The sequence below is a fragment of the Sus scrofa genome, chromosome 6 (genome assembly GCF_000003025.6).
Source record: "Sus scrofa isolate TJ Tabasco breed Duroc chromosome 6, Sscrofa11.1, whole genome shotgun sequence".
NCBI lineage: Eukaryota > Metazoa > Chordata > Mammalia > Artiodactyla > Suidae > Sus > Sus scrofa.
Genome location: NC_010448.4, coordinates 147,032,359 through 147,047,241, shown reverse-complemented (window position 1 = coordinate 147,047,241; position 14,883 = coordinate 147,032,359). Strand labels below are relative to the sequence as shown.

The window sequence follows — 14,883 nt, the reverse complement described above, 5'->3', positions numbered from 1 at the left end:
CATTACCTCTTTTTCCAATTTCTGTTGCAGGTGCCTCGTCTCCAGACATGGAGCCCAGCTATGGGGGAGGTCTCTTTGACATGGTGAAGGGCGGAGCAGGGAGGCTCTTTAGTAACCTAAAGGACAACCTGAAAGACACCCTCAAAGACACCTCTTCCAGAGTTATACAGTCTGTTACCAGGTATGTGCATCCTTCCCTGGTAAGTTAATGGACCTCCCCGCCCCTAAAGGATCTGGTTACCTGCCCACTGCTTTTCTGGCTCAGACTGTCAATTTTGTGATGTAATTGCATGGGATCTGACTGACTGAGGATCGCCACTGAAGCCAAAAAGTTGAGTCCTTCAGAAGCACAGGTTGGAGGACGCAGCTTATTGGTACATTAAAGGACAGTCGTCCATCCCTGGCCTTTGAATCTAGCAACCTGGATTCTTATGCAGTATCTGCCATTATTAACCATGTGACCTAAGGCAAATGAATTACCCTCACTGAGCTTGCCTCTGTGTGTGTGTGTGTGTGTGTGTGTGTGTGTTTGTCTTTTAGGGCCATACTTGTAGCATATGGAGGTTCCCAGACTAGGGGTCGAATCAGAGCTACAGCTGTTTGCTTATACCTCAGCCACAGCAATGCCAGATCTGAACCATGTCTGCAACCTACACCACAGCTCATGGCATCACCATGTTACTGAGCGAGGCCAGGGATTGAACCCAAGTCCTCATGGGTACTAGTCGGGTTCATCACCGTTGAGCCACGATGGGAACGCTGAGCTTGCCTTTTTCTTTTTTTTGTCTTTTGTCTTTGTAGGGCCAAACCCTTGGCATATGGAGGCTCCCAGGGGAGGGGTCGAATCGGAGCTGCCACTGCCAGCCTACGCCAGACCCATAGCAACGCCAGATCCTTAACCCACTGAGCGAGGCCAGGGATCAAACTTACCACCCCATGGTCCCTAGTCAGATTCTTTTCTGCTGCACCATGATGGGAACTCCTGAGCTTGCCTTTTAACCCTAGTCAGATTTATGTCTTTAAGTGGTTTGAGAATTAAATGAGGTAATCATGCACGTGCAATCCAAATAAGCAAGACTTAAGGATTGTAATCAAAACAGAATTTTGTTTTTGTATCTTAATAGCCCTTTAACATTTATTTATTGCAAGAGGTTTTCTACTCTTCTACTGTATAAAACTTTACAAGCAGACCATACGAATTAATATTTTTTCTTTTTACAGCCCCATCTCTGGCGTATGGAAGTTCCCAGGCCAGGGGTGGAATTGGAGCTGTAGCCGTGGCTGCATCTAACCCACTGAGAGAGGCCAGGGATTAAACCTGCATCCTGATGGAGACAGTGTTAGTTCCTTAACCCGCTGAGCCACAATGGGAACTCTGAACTCATTTTTTAAGTCATAGATATTCTTTGCGGTTTTAAATCCTAAGTTCAAATGTGAAAGTCTGATATATTAATCACTATTTTAGTCTTTATTCAAAGGTAATTTTATCCCTTACCGTCCATCCCCATCTAGGGCTGAATAGACCCCAAAAGGGCCTTTTGTTCTTTTTCCATCACGTTCCCCCACCCTGTAGCTACTGACATTTATGGGAACTTTTCCTGTAGGCAAAGTGGCCGGTACAATCCGTGTTAATAAATGAGCAGCGTTTTCTGTTCCAAGAAGGATTACTTCGTAAAGTGGCATCTGCAAGGGGTCTTGGGCTGCCTTGCTTGGAGTGTGGTTTGTCTTCTGTCAACAGTGCCCCCTCATCAGAGAGGAGGCCTTGAGGGAAGTCAGGATACGCCTCCTGGATGGAAATGTCCCAGGTCACGGTGCGCAAGTGACTGAGAGAGAAATCTTGGCCCATTTGGATCATGTTAACCAGTGTCCTTTCCTGTCTTGCTTTTAGCTACACGAAGGGAGATTTAGACTTCACTTATGTTACCTCCAGAATTATTGGTAAGTTTCTCATGTCTATTACCTGCTCCATAGCTCAGCGTTCAGTGGCTGCCCATGGTGACAGCAGACTCATTTAACCAATTTCTTTCTGTGTGACCCTCCCCAGTGATGTCCTTTCCTCTGGACAGTGTTGACATAGGATTCAGGAATCAGGTTGATGACATTCGAAGCTTTTTGGATTCCAGACATCTTGACCACTACACGGTGTACAACCTGTCGCCCAAGTCTTATCGAACAGCCAAGTTTCACAGCAGGGTAAGGAATCAGCCCTGATCACCAGGTTGAAGACATACCAAGGTGTTTTTCCCCCTTAAGAGCTCAGAGCCTCTGTCCTTAGACACATGGAGTGAAGCACTGTGAATGCTGGACCCTTTTCTGTCCACAACATTTTATTAGTCTACGATGAGGTGTTCTGAAGCTTTTCCTTGGTTGTAAGGATATTTTCTCTGTCAAGGAGATACTGTCTTCTTGGGGGCCTCAAATCAGTGGTGGCTGGTTGCTCCGTTAGGGCTGGTTGCCACGAGGCTCAGATGGAGATTGAACTGCTCTGTAGGGCAGATGGCCGCATCTGTTCTGGAGCACAGTGCCTTTAACCTTTCTTTACTGCTGATTAGGCATGACAGTGAGGCAGTGGGGCTAGACTAGTAGAGACACCCCAGTATTGGTGGACACAGCTTCCTGCCACTTGGTAAAGGTATATCTTTCGTAAGTGAGGCTTAGCACATACACAGTCCACACTGTATGTTTGGTGATACTATTGCTGATATTTATAGCGGTGAGAGCAGCAGCAACATTCTTAGACATTTGCACCATGCCAGGAACTTTACACGTAGCGTCGCATCTCCTTAACTCTCAACAGCTCTCTGCAGTAGATGAAGAATCCGAGACACAGAAAGGTAATGTGACTTGCCCAAGACCACAGGCTTGTATTCGTAGCCATTATTCTGGGCTGACAGTATTACCTGGAAACCTGGGTTATTCTCTGAAGGAGCTTTTGGAACTACAGCAGAGACATAGTTCTAGTTCCAGGCTAGTTAAGGAGTTATGAGAGCTGGCTTTGATTAGAATTTGACATCGAGCCTGATTATTTCTGGCCATTGAATTATTATTATTATTATTATTTTTTTTTTTTTAGGACTGCACCCAAGGCATATGGAGGTTCTCAGCCTAGGGGTTGAATTGGAGCTGCAGCCCCTGGCCTATGGGATCCGAGCTGCGTCTGTGACCTATACCACAGTTCACGGCAACCTTAACTCACTGAGCAAGGCCAGGGATCGAACCCATGCCCTCATGGTTACTAGTCTGATTCGTTTCTGCTGAGCCACATTGGGAACTCCTGGCCATTGAATTGTTGATTTACTCTGTAAAAGAAGGCTTTTTCTCTCTCAAGAACATTCTCAAATATTTTGACTTAGCTTTCAGATATGACTGATTCTGCAGCTACATCTGGATTTATTGATAAGTAGAAAGGGTTTTCTACACATTAGAACCTTTAAAAGTGGGGCCTGACTTCAAATATGCAAAATGGTAGCTGGTTCTGCATACATACCGTGTATCTAGGATCTCAGCCTTGATGCCAGAACACATTTTGCCCCCAACGTCAGTTGCCATTGCTCATCTCTGGGCCCCAGTTTCCTGATCTGTAAAAACTATAAGGAGGTTCGTCTGTAGGTTCTCTAGGACTGCTTCCTACCCTCATGTTCAATGGATAAGGGAGAGTTTTGTGAAGGACTCTCTTTTCTCGGCGTTTTCCCAGAAGAGGCAAGAGGTAAGCCAGGGGTTCTCAAGCGTCAGTGTACATCAGAATCCTCTGGAGGGCTTGGAAACACCGGGGCCCAGCACTTGGGAAAGATTCAGCAGCCCAGGATGAGGAGAGAAGCTGCATTCCTAACCACTTCCTGAGTGCCGCTCCTGCTGTTCCCTGGGGGCCATTCTCTGAGAAGCTTTGGTAAAACCATTCTGAAGTGGTTTGGTTTAAATTCCTACTCTATAATGGAGATTTTAAATGCAGCTCTTTAAAATTCCCTGTAATTAACTGCCCTCCCCACTCTTTCCATCTAGCACCTAATTCAGAGCAAGTGAATTAACATCAAACAAAGATGTGGGTAGATGTTCTATTTCTAACTCGGATGCAAATCTTTTGAATTGATTTTTTTTTTTTGTCCTGTTTGGAGACTCAGCACCATCATTTTTCATAACTGAAGGGCTGTGGAACATCTTGCACCATATTTCATAGAAATTTCATTTAATCTTGAGATATTTGTGATAGTCTGGAAAATTTTCCCTCTGAAAGTAAAGAAAACTTAATATCATGATAGAAGCATCCATGCATATAAAGATGTCTCATATATTATTTAGATGAGATTGCTTATAAAAGCAATCTCTATAAAGAGATTGCAATCTCAATAAAGACATTTGAAGAAAGCCATCTATTAGTATAACGACATATTTTGTGACCAGACCTAAGGGATGAGGAATTGCATATTGAACACCTGCCCTGGACTGTTCTCACCTGCGCTAGATGAGCAGGAGCACATTTCTTTTCTTTTCTATCTAGAATGGAGCCTGGCATGGCTAAGAAATGGTTCTCAGAAGAACGAATGTGCCAAGAATTTGTTGAGCACATAGATATCAAATAAATATTTGGTTCTTATTCTCAAGGTATTTAAGCCTAGTTGGAGAGAGAAGCCAGGATGTTCTAGAGACAGGTGCAAATAATATTCACAGTACCTACTGAGGGAGTTTAGTGAAGGGAGACAGTAGTGAGGGCTGGACCTTGAAGCACGAGTAAGTCTTGTCTAGGTGAAAGGAGTAGGGTTATTTCTTCTCCGTGCGAGTTGTAGACCTGGTCTTACCAGGCTCTTCACGATCTGGCCTCTGAGCCTCTCTGGCTTCATCGTTCACTGTTCTCCATTGCCCAAGAACCCATGTTCTCACCAGAGGAGACACATAGTCTCCTGGCATGAGCTGCGCCCACTCCCTGAAAGGCCACCCATGCCACACCTCCTACCGCTTCTCTGTTTGCCTAACTTTGCTAAGGGGAGGACTGCCACGTGCCATAGACTTTTCCAGTTTCTTCCTCCAAAATGCAGGATTGCACCACACCTCTAGCCAGATAGTCCTCGAACTCTGCAGGATGGAACTGGACCCTCTGAACTAGCACCCTCAATCCTCAGTTGCATCTCAGGAAGATAGTCCCACAGCCTTAGTATTAGTATTTTCATCTAGCTCTGTTTTTGAGGTGATTCCATCTCTTTTCAAGCACCTAATCCTTTCTCTCCTCAGCACTCACACTGCAAATTGATTTGCCTCTTGTTGCATGATGTAGAAAAGTTTTCTTGATTCTCATCTTTCAGAGTATAAGCACTGAAACCATTTTCTCTTCCTTCCAGACCACGGGAGTGCTAGGTCTGTAGTTAAATCTTATTTTAATAATATAGATGGCCAAGGCTTCTGTAAATACCAGTGTTGAAAACACCAAACACAAGACTGGCAGGAGTCCAGCTCTGTCTATATATCTCTCTGCCTTAAATCCTGAACTCAGTCATTTTACCTTTTTAATTTTTTTTTTTGGTCTTTTTTTTTTTTTTTTTAAGGGCTGTACCTGTGACATATGGAGGTTCCCAGGCTAGGGGTCAAATTGGAGCTGTATCCACTGGCCTATGGCACAGCCACTGAGTAATGTGAGATCCGAGCCAGGCCTGCAACCTACACCACATCTCATGGCAATGCCAGATCCTTAACCTACTGAGCGAGGCCAGGGATTGACCCTGTATCCTTATGGATGCTAGCCAGATTCCTTTCTGCTGAGCCACCATGGGAACTCCTCACTTTACCTTTGTATTATGTTATGTGTGTTTGGAGACATGGGTGGTGGTAACGAAGACAGGCTGTTTCCAGGAAGATTCTACTTTGCTGAGCGGCATCATTCTGTATTTTGATTAGTTTTTATGCTGAGAAGCCACATGAGTTGACAGGACTCACGAAATAATTTAGTAGCAGTTTTTTTCAATATTTGCATATGTAACAGAATGTTAAAATAGGACTCTGTGTTTATTTTCAGTTTTAGGAAAAGATTTGACTCAAAACAAAACCTGGCAGGTAGCCTTGCATTCAGAGGGCTAGCATACCTATTCTGGACTGCCCAGGAGGCACAGAATATCAGGGGGGCTTTGCTTCTTCTTAGCCAGTAGCCACCCTGAGGAAATAAAAGTCCTGATGTTGACAGTCAAGTCCTGGAGACCAATGGAGATGTATCATCTAAACCAGATGTTCTGAATCTGAGTTCAAAAGCCATGGAAGCACGGTATAGTTAGGTCCATGCATGGGCTTCAGAGAGTTTAGCCCTCTTCTTCTACTCCCGTTTTTTTCCTTATTATGATAAAACACACATAACATAAACATATCATTTAAAGCATTTGTACGTGTACACTTCGGCAGCATTAAATACCCTCATGGTGTTGTATAATCATCACCAGTATCTACACCCAAATCTTTTTCATCATCCCCCAAATAAACACTGTACCCATTCATTCGAGTGTGTGTATGTGCACGAGCACTAATTCTGTTTCTGCACAGAAGGCTTGTAATAGTGACATCCTAGAATGTCAGGAACTATTTCTTTACACATTTCCTAGTTTTGCTATTGGCAGTAAATGGAAAGTGGAGGAATGACCAGCAAGTCTAGCCTGCCCTAAAGTTCTTCCTTTCTGAGTAATGCTATTCCAGTGCCACTTGGAGCCTCCTTCTCCCTCTCCCCAACCAGGAGGAAAGAATGCTGAGGGAGCCCTGTTCATAGCACAGAAAAGAGAATTCAGCTGGCTCTGTTAGAATCTTCTTTCATTTTTGACTAGCTCTAAATGGTATAATCTTGTGGGATTTTTTTTTCTCTTTTGCAAACAACTTAATTTTAGGAAAATATATGGTCAACTTGGGTGTCTTAAAAGGGGTTACGATTGATTGAAGGTCACCTTTTTTTTTTTTTCTTTTTTCTTTCAGAGGTCACCATAGCTCCCTGTTGTTTCTGCTTTGGGTCACTGGTTGGTGAAGGGAATCGGCCATAGAGGAGTGATTTTATAGATTATATTCATCTCTCCTCTGCTACTTTGCAGCAGTATAAGGACAGAAAATAATGGAGGAGGAAAAAAAAAAATCCCTGGCGTGGGGGCCAGAGGTTCAGAAATCACCTCCATTCTAGTTCTGTAGGCTTCAGTGAATTGAATATCTTAACCTTGGTTAAAAAAAAAAAAAGCCATCACTTGATACCATAACCATCTCACAAATGTAAGGTGGAATTGTAATTAATCATCATCAAACAGTATACAAATTTTTATTGTTTTTTTTATCGAGGTGAAATTCATATAATATGCACACATTTCGAATTTTAAATATGACCCTAGATTCACACCTCAGCTCTTTCTCTTCCTGGGTAAGTCACTTTACCTCTTTGGAAACTCAGTTTCCTCCGGTATGATGTGACAATCCTCATGTCTATCTCACAAATCCTTAGAGCATTTTTCTGTGGGTTTGCTGTAAGAAATACATCTGATAGCAGTGTCTGGCTTAGAGTAAGCATTCAGTAAAGGGAAGCTATGATGACATTCTTAGTAATACAGTGACAAATAAATGATTGTCTGAAGTACCCCTGTCCTCCCGAAAAGGTGTCAGATTCTTAGAACACCGGCTGTGACTCTTCAGCTTGATTCTCCACAGCACCTTTTCTTCTTCTGCTCAGCCAATGGGATGCTTCAGTCCTCTCCTCTCTTGCTTGGGAGACAGAAAGATGAAAATCGAATGGCAGCCGGCCCTCGTGCTGCTTTGGCCTCTTTTCCCACTGGGTGGTTTCATGGCAGCTTGTAATCCATATGGCGTTTCTGATGCTCTGCAGCTCCAGGAGGGGTTCAGAGAGACTGGAGGCAGCATCATAAGTGTCACCTGCCCAAGGACTGTGCTTATTTCACAAAGCCACGAACCTCACAGAGCTACAAAAGTAGCTTGCAGGGATTGAATTCCTTAAAAAATTTTTTTTTGCCGATATTTATGCTTTAATGTTTTTCCCCTTTAGACAGAGCGCATGCTTTAAAAAAAAATTCTAATTGTATGTTTGCTTAATGGTGTATAATTATATATCAAGTAAATATGTAATTATGGAGTACTTTAAATTAATATTATTTACTTGATTGATTTAATGATTCTGAACAATTAGCCTATTGTACTAAGAACAATTTAGCCAGCTTTTAGCTGAGACTCGTGATAAATATTGACATTTAGTGCTTGTATGGGTGACACACAGTCTCTAAAAGGTTGCACAATGCTGCCTGGGGAAACAAATTTCCTACACTTTTACATGGCTGCAATCTAAAAAAACAACATTGATTCTCAAGATATTCCTTCCTCAAAATATTGTACATGTAGACAAAGGCAAATCTTCCTATGCAATTGCCAGTTAGAGTTCGTTCCTTCATTCTCTCACTCATTCATTCACTCAGCAAACACCTGCTTGCCATTGGACTGGCACGTAGACACTGGGCTTGGGTTACAAAAATGGAAAATGGCTTCTCTTCTCTTGGAGCTTAGCATCTGGAGGGGGAGACGGGACATAAACAGTTAATTTGAGTGGAGCTTGACAATAAGCTGGGACTTAGTGTGTTTCCATTGTGCTCCTTATTTCCTACCTTGTTTTTTGGTTTTTGGGTTTTTTTTTTTTGTCCTTTGTGTCTTTTTAGGGCCGCACCCGCAGCGTATGGAATTCCCAGGCTAGGGGTTTAATCACAGCTGTAGCCGCCAGTCTACACCACAGTCACAGCAGCGTGGGATCCAAGCCACATCTGTGACCTACACCACAGCTCACGGCAACGCCGGATCCTTAGCCCATGGAGCAAGGCCAGGGATCAAACCTGCAACCTCGTGGTTCCTAGTCGGATTAGTTTCCGCTGCGCCATGACGGGAACGCCTATTTCCTACCTCGTAATGGCTGTCTATACTTTACTCACAGGGAATTGAGGCTTGGAGAGGTTAGTAACTTGTCCAGAATTAATCAGGTAGTAAGTGGTAAAGCTGAGGTGAAAATCCAACCTGTGGGTTTAACCATGCTGCTCTACTGATAAAAGCTATAATAGAGGAAAATGGACAAAGATGACTAAGTTGACTAGGCATTTCTACCTGTGGGTGTTAGAGAAACTGTCAGAGACAAGAAACACGTGAACTTGGGATTTGGTGCATGGGAGAAATTTACCAAGGGAAGAAAGAACATCAAAGGCAGGAAACAGCTTGTATAAATGTATGTTTTGCAATTCTCCTGATTGGCAAAATGTATCTTCGTAGTTACTCTATTTTTAATCAATAGATTATTTCCATTCTTTGAGAACACATCAAGGGGGAATCTACTTGAGGGTAAAGAATGGGTCAGAAACAGCCCTAAATCCTGTTGGATGAAAGGAGCACAGTTTTGGAGTTTAAATCAACAGAGGCCCAATACTGGATCACCCTGGATTGTTTGCTGGCTTTGGTAGGCATTTCAGCTACTTTGTTTAACAAACTATACCTTGTCATTCTCATAGGTCTGGAAAAATTAGTAACCTGGAATGTCCCCTGATACTACCCACAATCGATTTGTAGGAAAAAAGTTACCAACTAACCAAAAAAGAATGGGAGCCTCATTCTCCCATTTGGCAACCACAAAGAGAGAGAGACACTCCATTTGTTTACTTTCAGATGTCAGCTCTACAGAGACCACAGATAATTCCCCATTTATATTTTTTTTGGTTGAGGCAGGGGGTGTTTGGGGCCGCACCATGGCATGTGGAAGTTCCCAGGCTAGGGGTCAAATTGGAGCTGCAGCTCCCAGCCTACACCACAGCCACAGCTCATTTATATTTTGATGAATTATTATCTGGTTACTAGAAAGGAGTGAACCATACAGATTGTCAGTGCCTCTCTTTACCCACTATTAAATGGAAAAAAAACCATTGTGACTTTTGGGTTTTCTTAGGCCAGTGGTGTTGGTGTTCTAGAGCATTTTCTGATGACACCATCCATACAAAACCTGTTTTTTTCTCCAGAATTCCCTACATCCGTCAGTGGGACCTGCCATCCTTTTGTCCAGCCATTCAAGCCTGAAACTTGGGAGTCATCCTTGACTCCTCCTCTTCTCTCTCTCTCTTTTTTGTTTTTGTTTTTTTTGTCTTTTTAGCGCTGCATCTACAGCATATGGAAATTCCAAGGCTAGGGTTCGAATCGGGGCTGTAGCCTCGGGCCTACACCATAGCCACAGCAACGCCAGATCTGAGTTGTGTCTGTGACCAACACCACAGCTCATGGCAATGCCAGATCCTTAACCCACTGAGCAAGGCCAGGGATCCAGCCCGCATCCTCATGGATACTAGTTGGGTTCGTTACTGCTGAGCCACAGTGGGAACTCCTCCCATCTCTTTCTTAAGCATACCCCTACACTTGTCCCCCAGAGATCACCGAGTCTTGTGTTCAAGTCTTCTACTTCCTCTCTGTTTCTTGAATCTCTCAAGTCTTCATGAGTCCCATCGCTACTCCTCTAGCCTAAGCTACGGTCCTTTCTTACCTAGATTCCTCAGTAGCCACCTGACTCTTCTCTCTGACCTTCATCTTCTATCATCCACATCCATTCTCCATACTGGACCTGATAGGTCTTTGGAAAATGCACTCTGGCAGTCACTCTCCTTAAATACTTCTCTCCGTTCTTAACAAGGCCTAGTATGATCTGACCCTTCCGTCTACACCATTGCCATATAGAGTTACATTCATTTTTCCAAACATAGCTACTTCTATCTGACCTTAAGGCTTTCAACAGTCACCTGATAAAATAATAGTAGTAATGATAGCCAATATTGATTGATCACTCTGTGTATGTCAGATACTAAGCTAAGCAGCTAAGTCCCTAAAATACATTCTTGGGTTTTTTTGTTTTCATTTTTGTTTTTTTTTGCTCTTTAGGGCTGGACCTGTGGCATATGGAAGTTCCCAGGCTAGGGGTCCAATCAGAGCTATAGCTGCTGGCTTATACCCCAGCAAAATGGGATCTGAGCTGAGTCTGCGACCTACACTGGCAGCACATGGCAGCACAGGATCCCCAACCCACTGAGCGAGGCCAGGGATCGAACCCACATTCTCATGGATACTAGTTGGATTTGTTTCTGCTGCGCCGTAACGGGAACTCCCTGAAATACATTCTTATGTAATGGCTACAACCCTGTGAGCTAGGTGGGTTCATTCACAACATTTTATGGAGAAATGCTTAGAGAAGTCATGAAGTTTGCATAAATCTAAATTTCTCCTTATTGTTAAATTAGGAAATATCTAATTGAGGCTCATCCTCAATGATATTTTGAGACAAATGATAATCTTTTTAAAATAATTTTTATTTTTTCCGTTATGGCTGGTTTACAGTGTTCTGTCAATTTTCTACTATACAGCAAGGTGACCCAGTCACACATACATGTATACATTCTCTTTCTCACATTATGCTCCATCATAAGTGACTAGATATAGTTCCCAGTGCTATACAGCAGGATCTCATTGCTTGTCCATTCCAAAGGCAATAGTTTGCATCTGTTAACCCCAAATTCCTAGTCCATCCCACTCCTTCCCCCTCTCCCTTGGCAACCACAAATCTGTTCTCCAAGTCCATGATTTTCACTTCTTTGGAAAGGTTCATTTGTGCCATATGTTAGAGTCCAGATGTAAGTGATATCATATGGTATTTGTCTTTCTCTTTCTGACTTACTTCATTTAGTATGAGAGTCTCTGGTTCCATCCATGTTGCTGCAAATGGCATTATTTTGTTCTTTTTTATGGCTGTCATATTCCATTGCATATATATACCACATCTTCTTAATCCATTCATCTGCTGATGGACATTTAGGTTGTCTCCATATCTTGGCTCTTGTGACTAGTGCTACAATGAACATGTGGGTGCGTGTGTCTTTATCAAGGAACGTTTTGTCTGGATATATGACAAAGAGTGGGCTAGCTGGGTCATATGGTAATTCTATGTATAGTTTTCTGAGGTACCTCCATACTGTTTTCCATAGTGGTTGTACCAATTGACATTCTCACCAACAGTGCAGGAGGGTTCGCTTTTCTCCACACCCTCTCCAGCATTTGTTATTTGTGGACAAATAATAATCTTAATTGGCATACTCTTGGAGCAGAGAGACTTATATTCAGAAGACAGGGGTTGCAATGCTGGTACTGACCAGCAGTGTGATTTTAGACAACTTCAAAGAGTCAGTTTTCTCATCTGCAAAATGGGGATCGTATTAGTACCTGTCTTATATGATAGTTGTACAGCTCAGATCCTAGCAAAATTCTGGGAACATAGATGATGTCCTATAATGTATTAATATGAACACATATGTTAGATGAATGAAAATGCTGAAGGTTGCCCCCATGCAGTTGTGTATTCCTTAATTAAAAGAGAAAGAAATAAAGACTCCTGGAAAAGCATATCTTTGACTCACTCAGCAGTACTTTTCATGTCTTCACTTTTATCAGCTGGGATAAAATTAGGGATAGTGCAGGGTTTATAATATAACCCTATAATGAAGCATCTAGTGGGCAGGTCATAACATTTTATACTAAGTAGAAATTAAACTCAGCGTAACCTGGCTGAATTTTTGAAAATCCAAGTATGTAGTTTAATTATCTAGCTTAATTTAAAGCGTCTTTCAAAAATGTGTTTTCACACATTTAGTGAAAAATAATTTTTAATTGAAAAGAAACCTGGATTCCATATACACAGTGGAATGTTACTCAGCCATAGAAAGGAAAGAAATAATGGCATTTGTAGCAACATGGATGGGCCTAGAAATTATCATGCTAAGTGAAATTAGACAGTGAGACACCAACGTCATATGCTATCACTTAAATGTGGAATCTAAAAAAAGGATACAGTGAACTTTGAAAAACAGATACTGACTGACAGAGTTTGAAAAACTTAAGGCTTCCAAAGGAGACTGATTGGGGGGTGGGGAGGATGGGCTGGAGGGTTTGGGACGGAAATGCTACAAAACTGGGTTGTGATGATCATTGTACAACTATACATGTAATAAAATTCATTGAGTTTTTAAAAAGTACTGGATTAAACACTTCTTCCTTGGTGTTTGAACCCTGTTCCCAACTCTTCCTGGCTCTCTTGGAGGGGAATGTAGTATCAGTAACAGAAGTTGTTTGGTATGATACCTGCTCGTGCAGAGGAAGTCACAAGGGGAATTAACTTCCTTCTGCTGTGTTCCTTTAGGTCTCAGAATGCAGCTGGCCCATCAGGCAGGCCCCCAGTCTGCACAACCTCTTTGCTGTGTGTCGGAATATGTATAACTGGCTACTACAGAATCCCAAAAACGTCTGTGTTGTCCACTGCTTGGTGAGTAACCTTTGGTTGCAGCGGTTGTGGCTGTCATTTGTCACAAATGACCTTTCATAGACTGGTGGGCACATAATGCTTAAGTTGAATAAGCATTTATCAAGACTTTACTTAGGGATTAGGTGAGAGATATAAAAATGAGGGGAAAACTTAATTATTCTTGCCTTAAAGCTTGACTACAAGGGAGAGGCAGCACTCTATACAACCCACATAATACAGGGCTCTGGAATGTATTAGCTGTCATAAAAGAGGTAGAAACAAGAGCTGTGGGTGCCCAGGCAACAATGCCATTGAGCTTTGGATGAGTAGAATTGACGTAAACACATGGGCATATTTTTTCCTTCCCTTTGTGTTTGAATAAAAATGAAAAGGCATCTATGCCTTATAAGTAGTCACATAGATTGACTGTGTTTTCCAGCATTGCGCGGTGGGACTGATGATTTTTCTGACCACTGACTTCCTAGAGTCCCTTTCCCCAACCCTTCCTCTGGAGGCCTCTTGCCTGTTATTTAAAAATCAACTTTAGGAAAAATCTTTCTAACTTTTTCAAGTGTTTTCAGAGTATGATCATTCCCTCTGTCTAGCTAAATGTCTTTGGTGGCATTTAATATACCTCATCATCATAATCCGGGGACGTGTCTATTTTCCCAAAAAACTATGAGTATCCTGGGGGCAAGAACCATGCCTTTTTACCTTTATATCCCAGATATGAAAGATTTAAATAAGTGATTGAATACATGAACAAATAAATATAGGAATGGAAGTGGAGCATAAATATTAGAGCTATTTATTACTTCTGTAAATGTTAGTGTGTATTTTTTGCTATAGTCTTTGCTGCTGATTTCCCCCCGCTTTCTTGAGAGCCAGTTGGCTAAAAGAGGGATGAAAGCGGAACATTTTTTTCTTCTTTCCATTTCACATCCCCACACTCTTGCAATAAAGGAAAAACACTTGGTATTTGTCGAAGTTTAATATGAAAGGCCAAAAGGCTTTCCTTTCGGAGGCAGACAGACTGTATAATAGGATGGATTATTTTTAGAGACTAAGCAGCCTTTAGGCACTTGGGTGATTTTTCTCTTCACGCAAGAACTTCCTAAAAGTCTTTGTAAGGGAAGATGGCTTAAGAGAGACCAGAGACTCCCATTTCTAATGCTACAATCACAGCAAATAAAAACTCAATGAAGAAGAAAAAAGGAGAGGCAGACAAAGGGTTAAGACATTATAACCTCCTCTCTGGGCTTGCTGAGAAAGAACATGCATGAGTTGGAAGTTTGCACCAAGTCTTTGGAAATGGAATTGTAGCTGGAGGTAGGAGGTTTTATTTTTATCCTATATATACTGCTGCTTTATGAAAAATACAGCATATATTCATCTTTTAATTTCAAAAAACTAATGCAACTTTAAAAAAGAGCTGTATGACAGAAAAAAGTAAGGAATACATATCCAAGAGCCACGAAACCTGTTAAGAGTGTTGAGGAGTTCCCATCGTGGCTCAGCAGTAATGAACCTGACTAGTATCCATGAAGACATTGGGTTGATCCCTGGCCTTG

General features: G+C 42.2%; 1 protein-coding gene across 10 annotated transcripts in view; it reads left to right on the top strand.

The window, feature by feature from the left end:
• DNAJC6 (DnaJ heat shock protein family (Hsp40) member C6) overlaps nucleotides 1-14,883 on the top strand; it is a 170,896-nt gene that overhangs the window by 113,769 nt on the left and 42,244 nt on the right. For all 10 annotated transcript variants that reach the window (XM_013988882.2, XM_021093584.1, XM_021093582.1 and 7 more), the window contains 4 exon segments: nucleotides 31-181; nucleotides 1,889-1,938; nucleotides 2,045-2,193; nucleotides 13,211-13,333. In XM_013988882.2, the coding sequence (XP_013844336.1) occupies nucleotides 31-181; nucleotides 1,889-1,938; nucleotides 2,045-2,193; nucleotides 13,211-13,333 (473 nt within the window).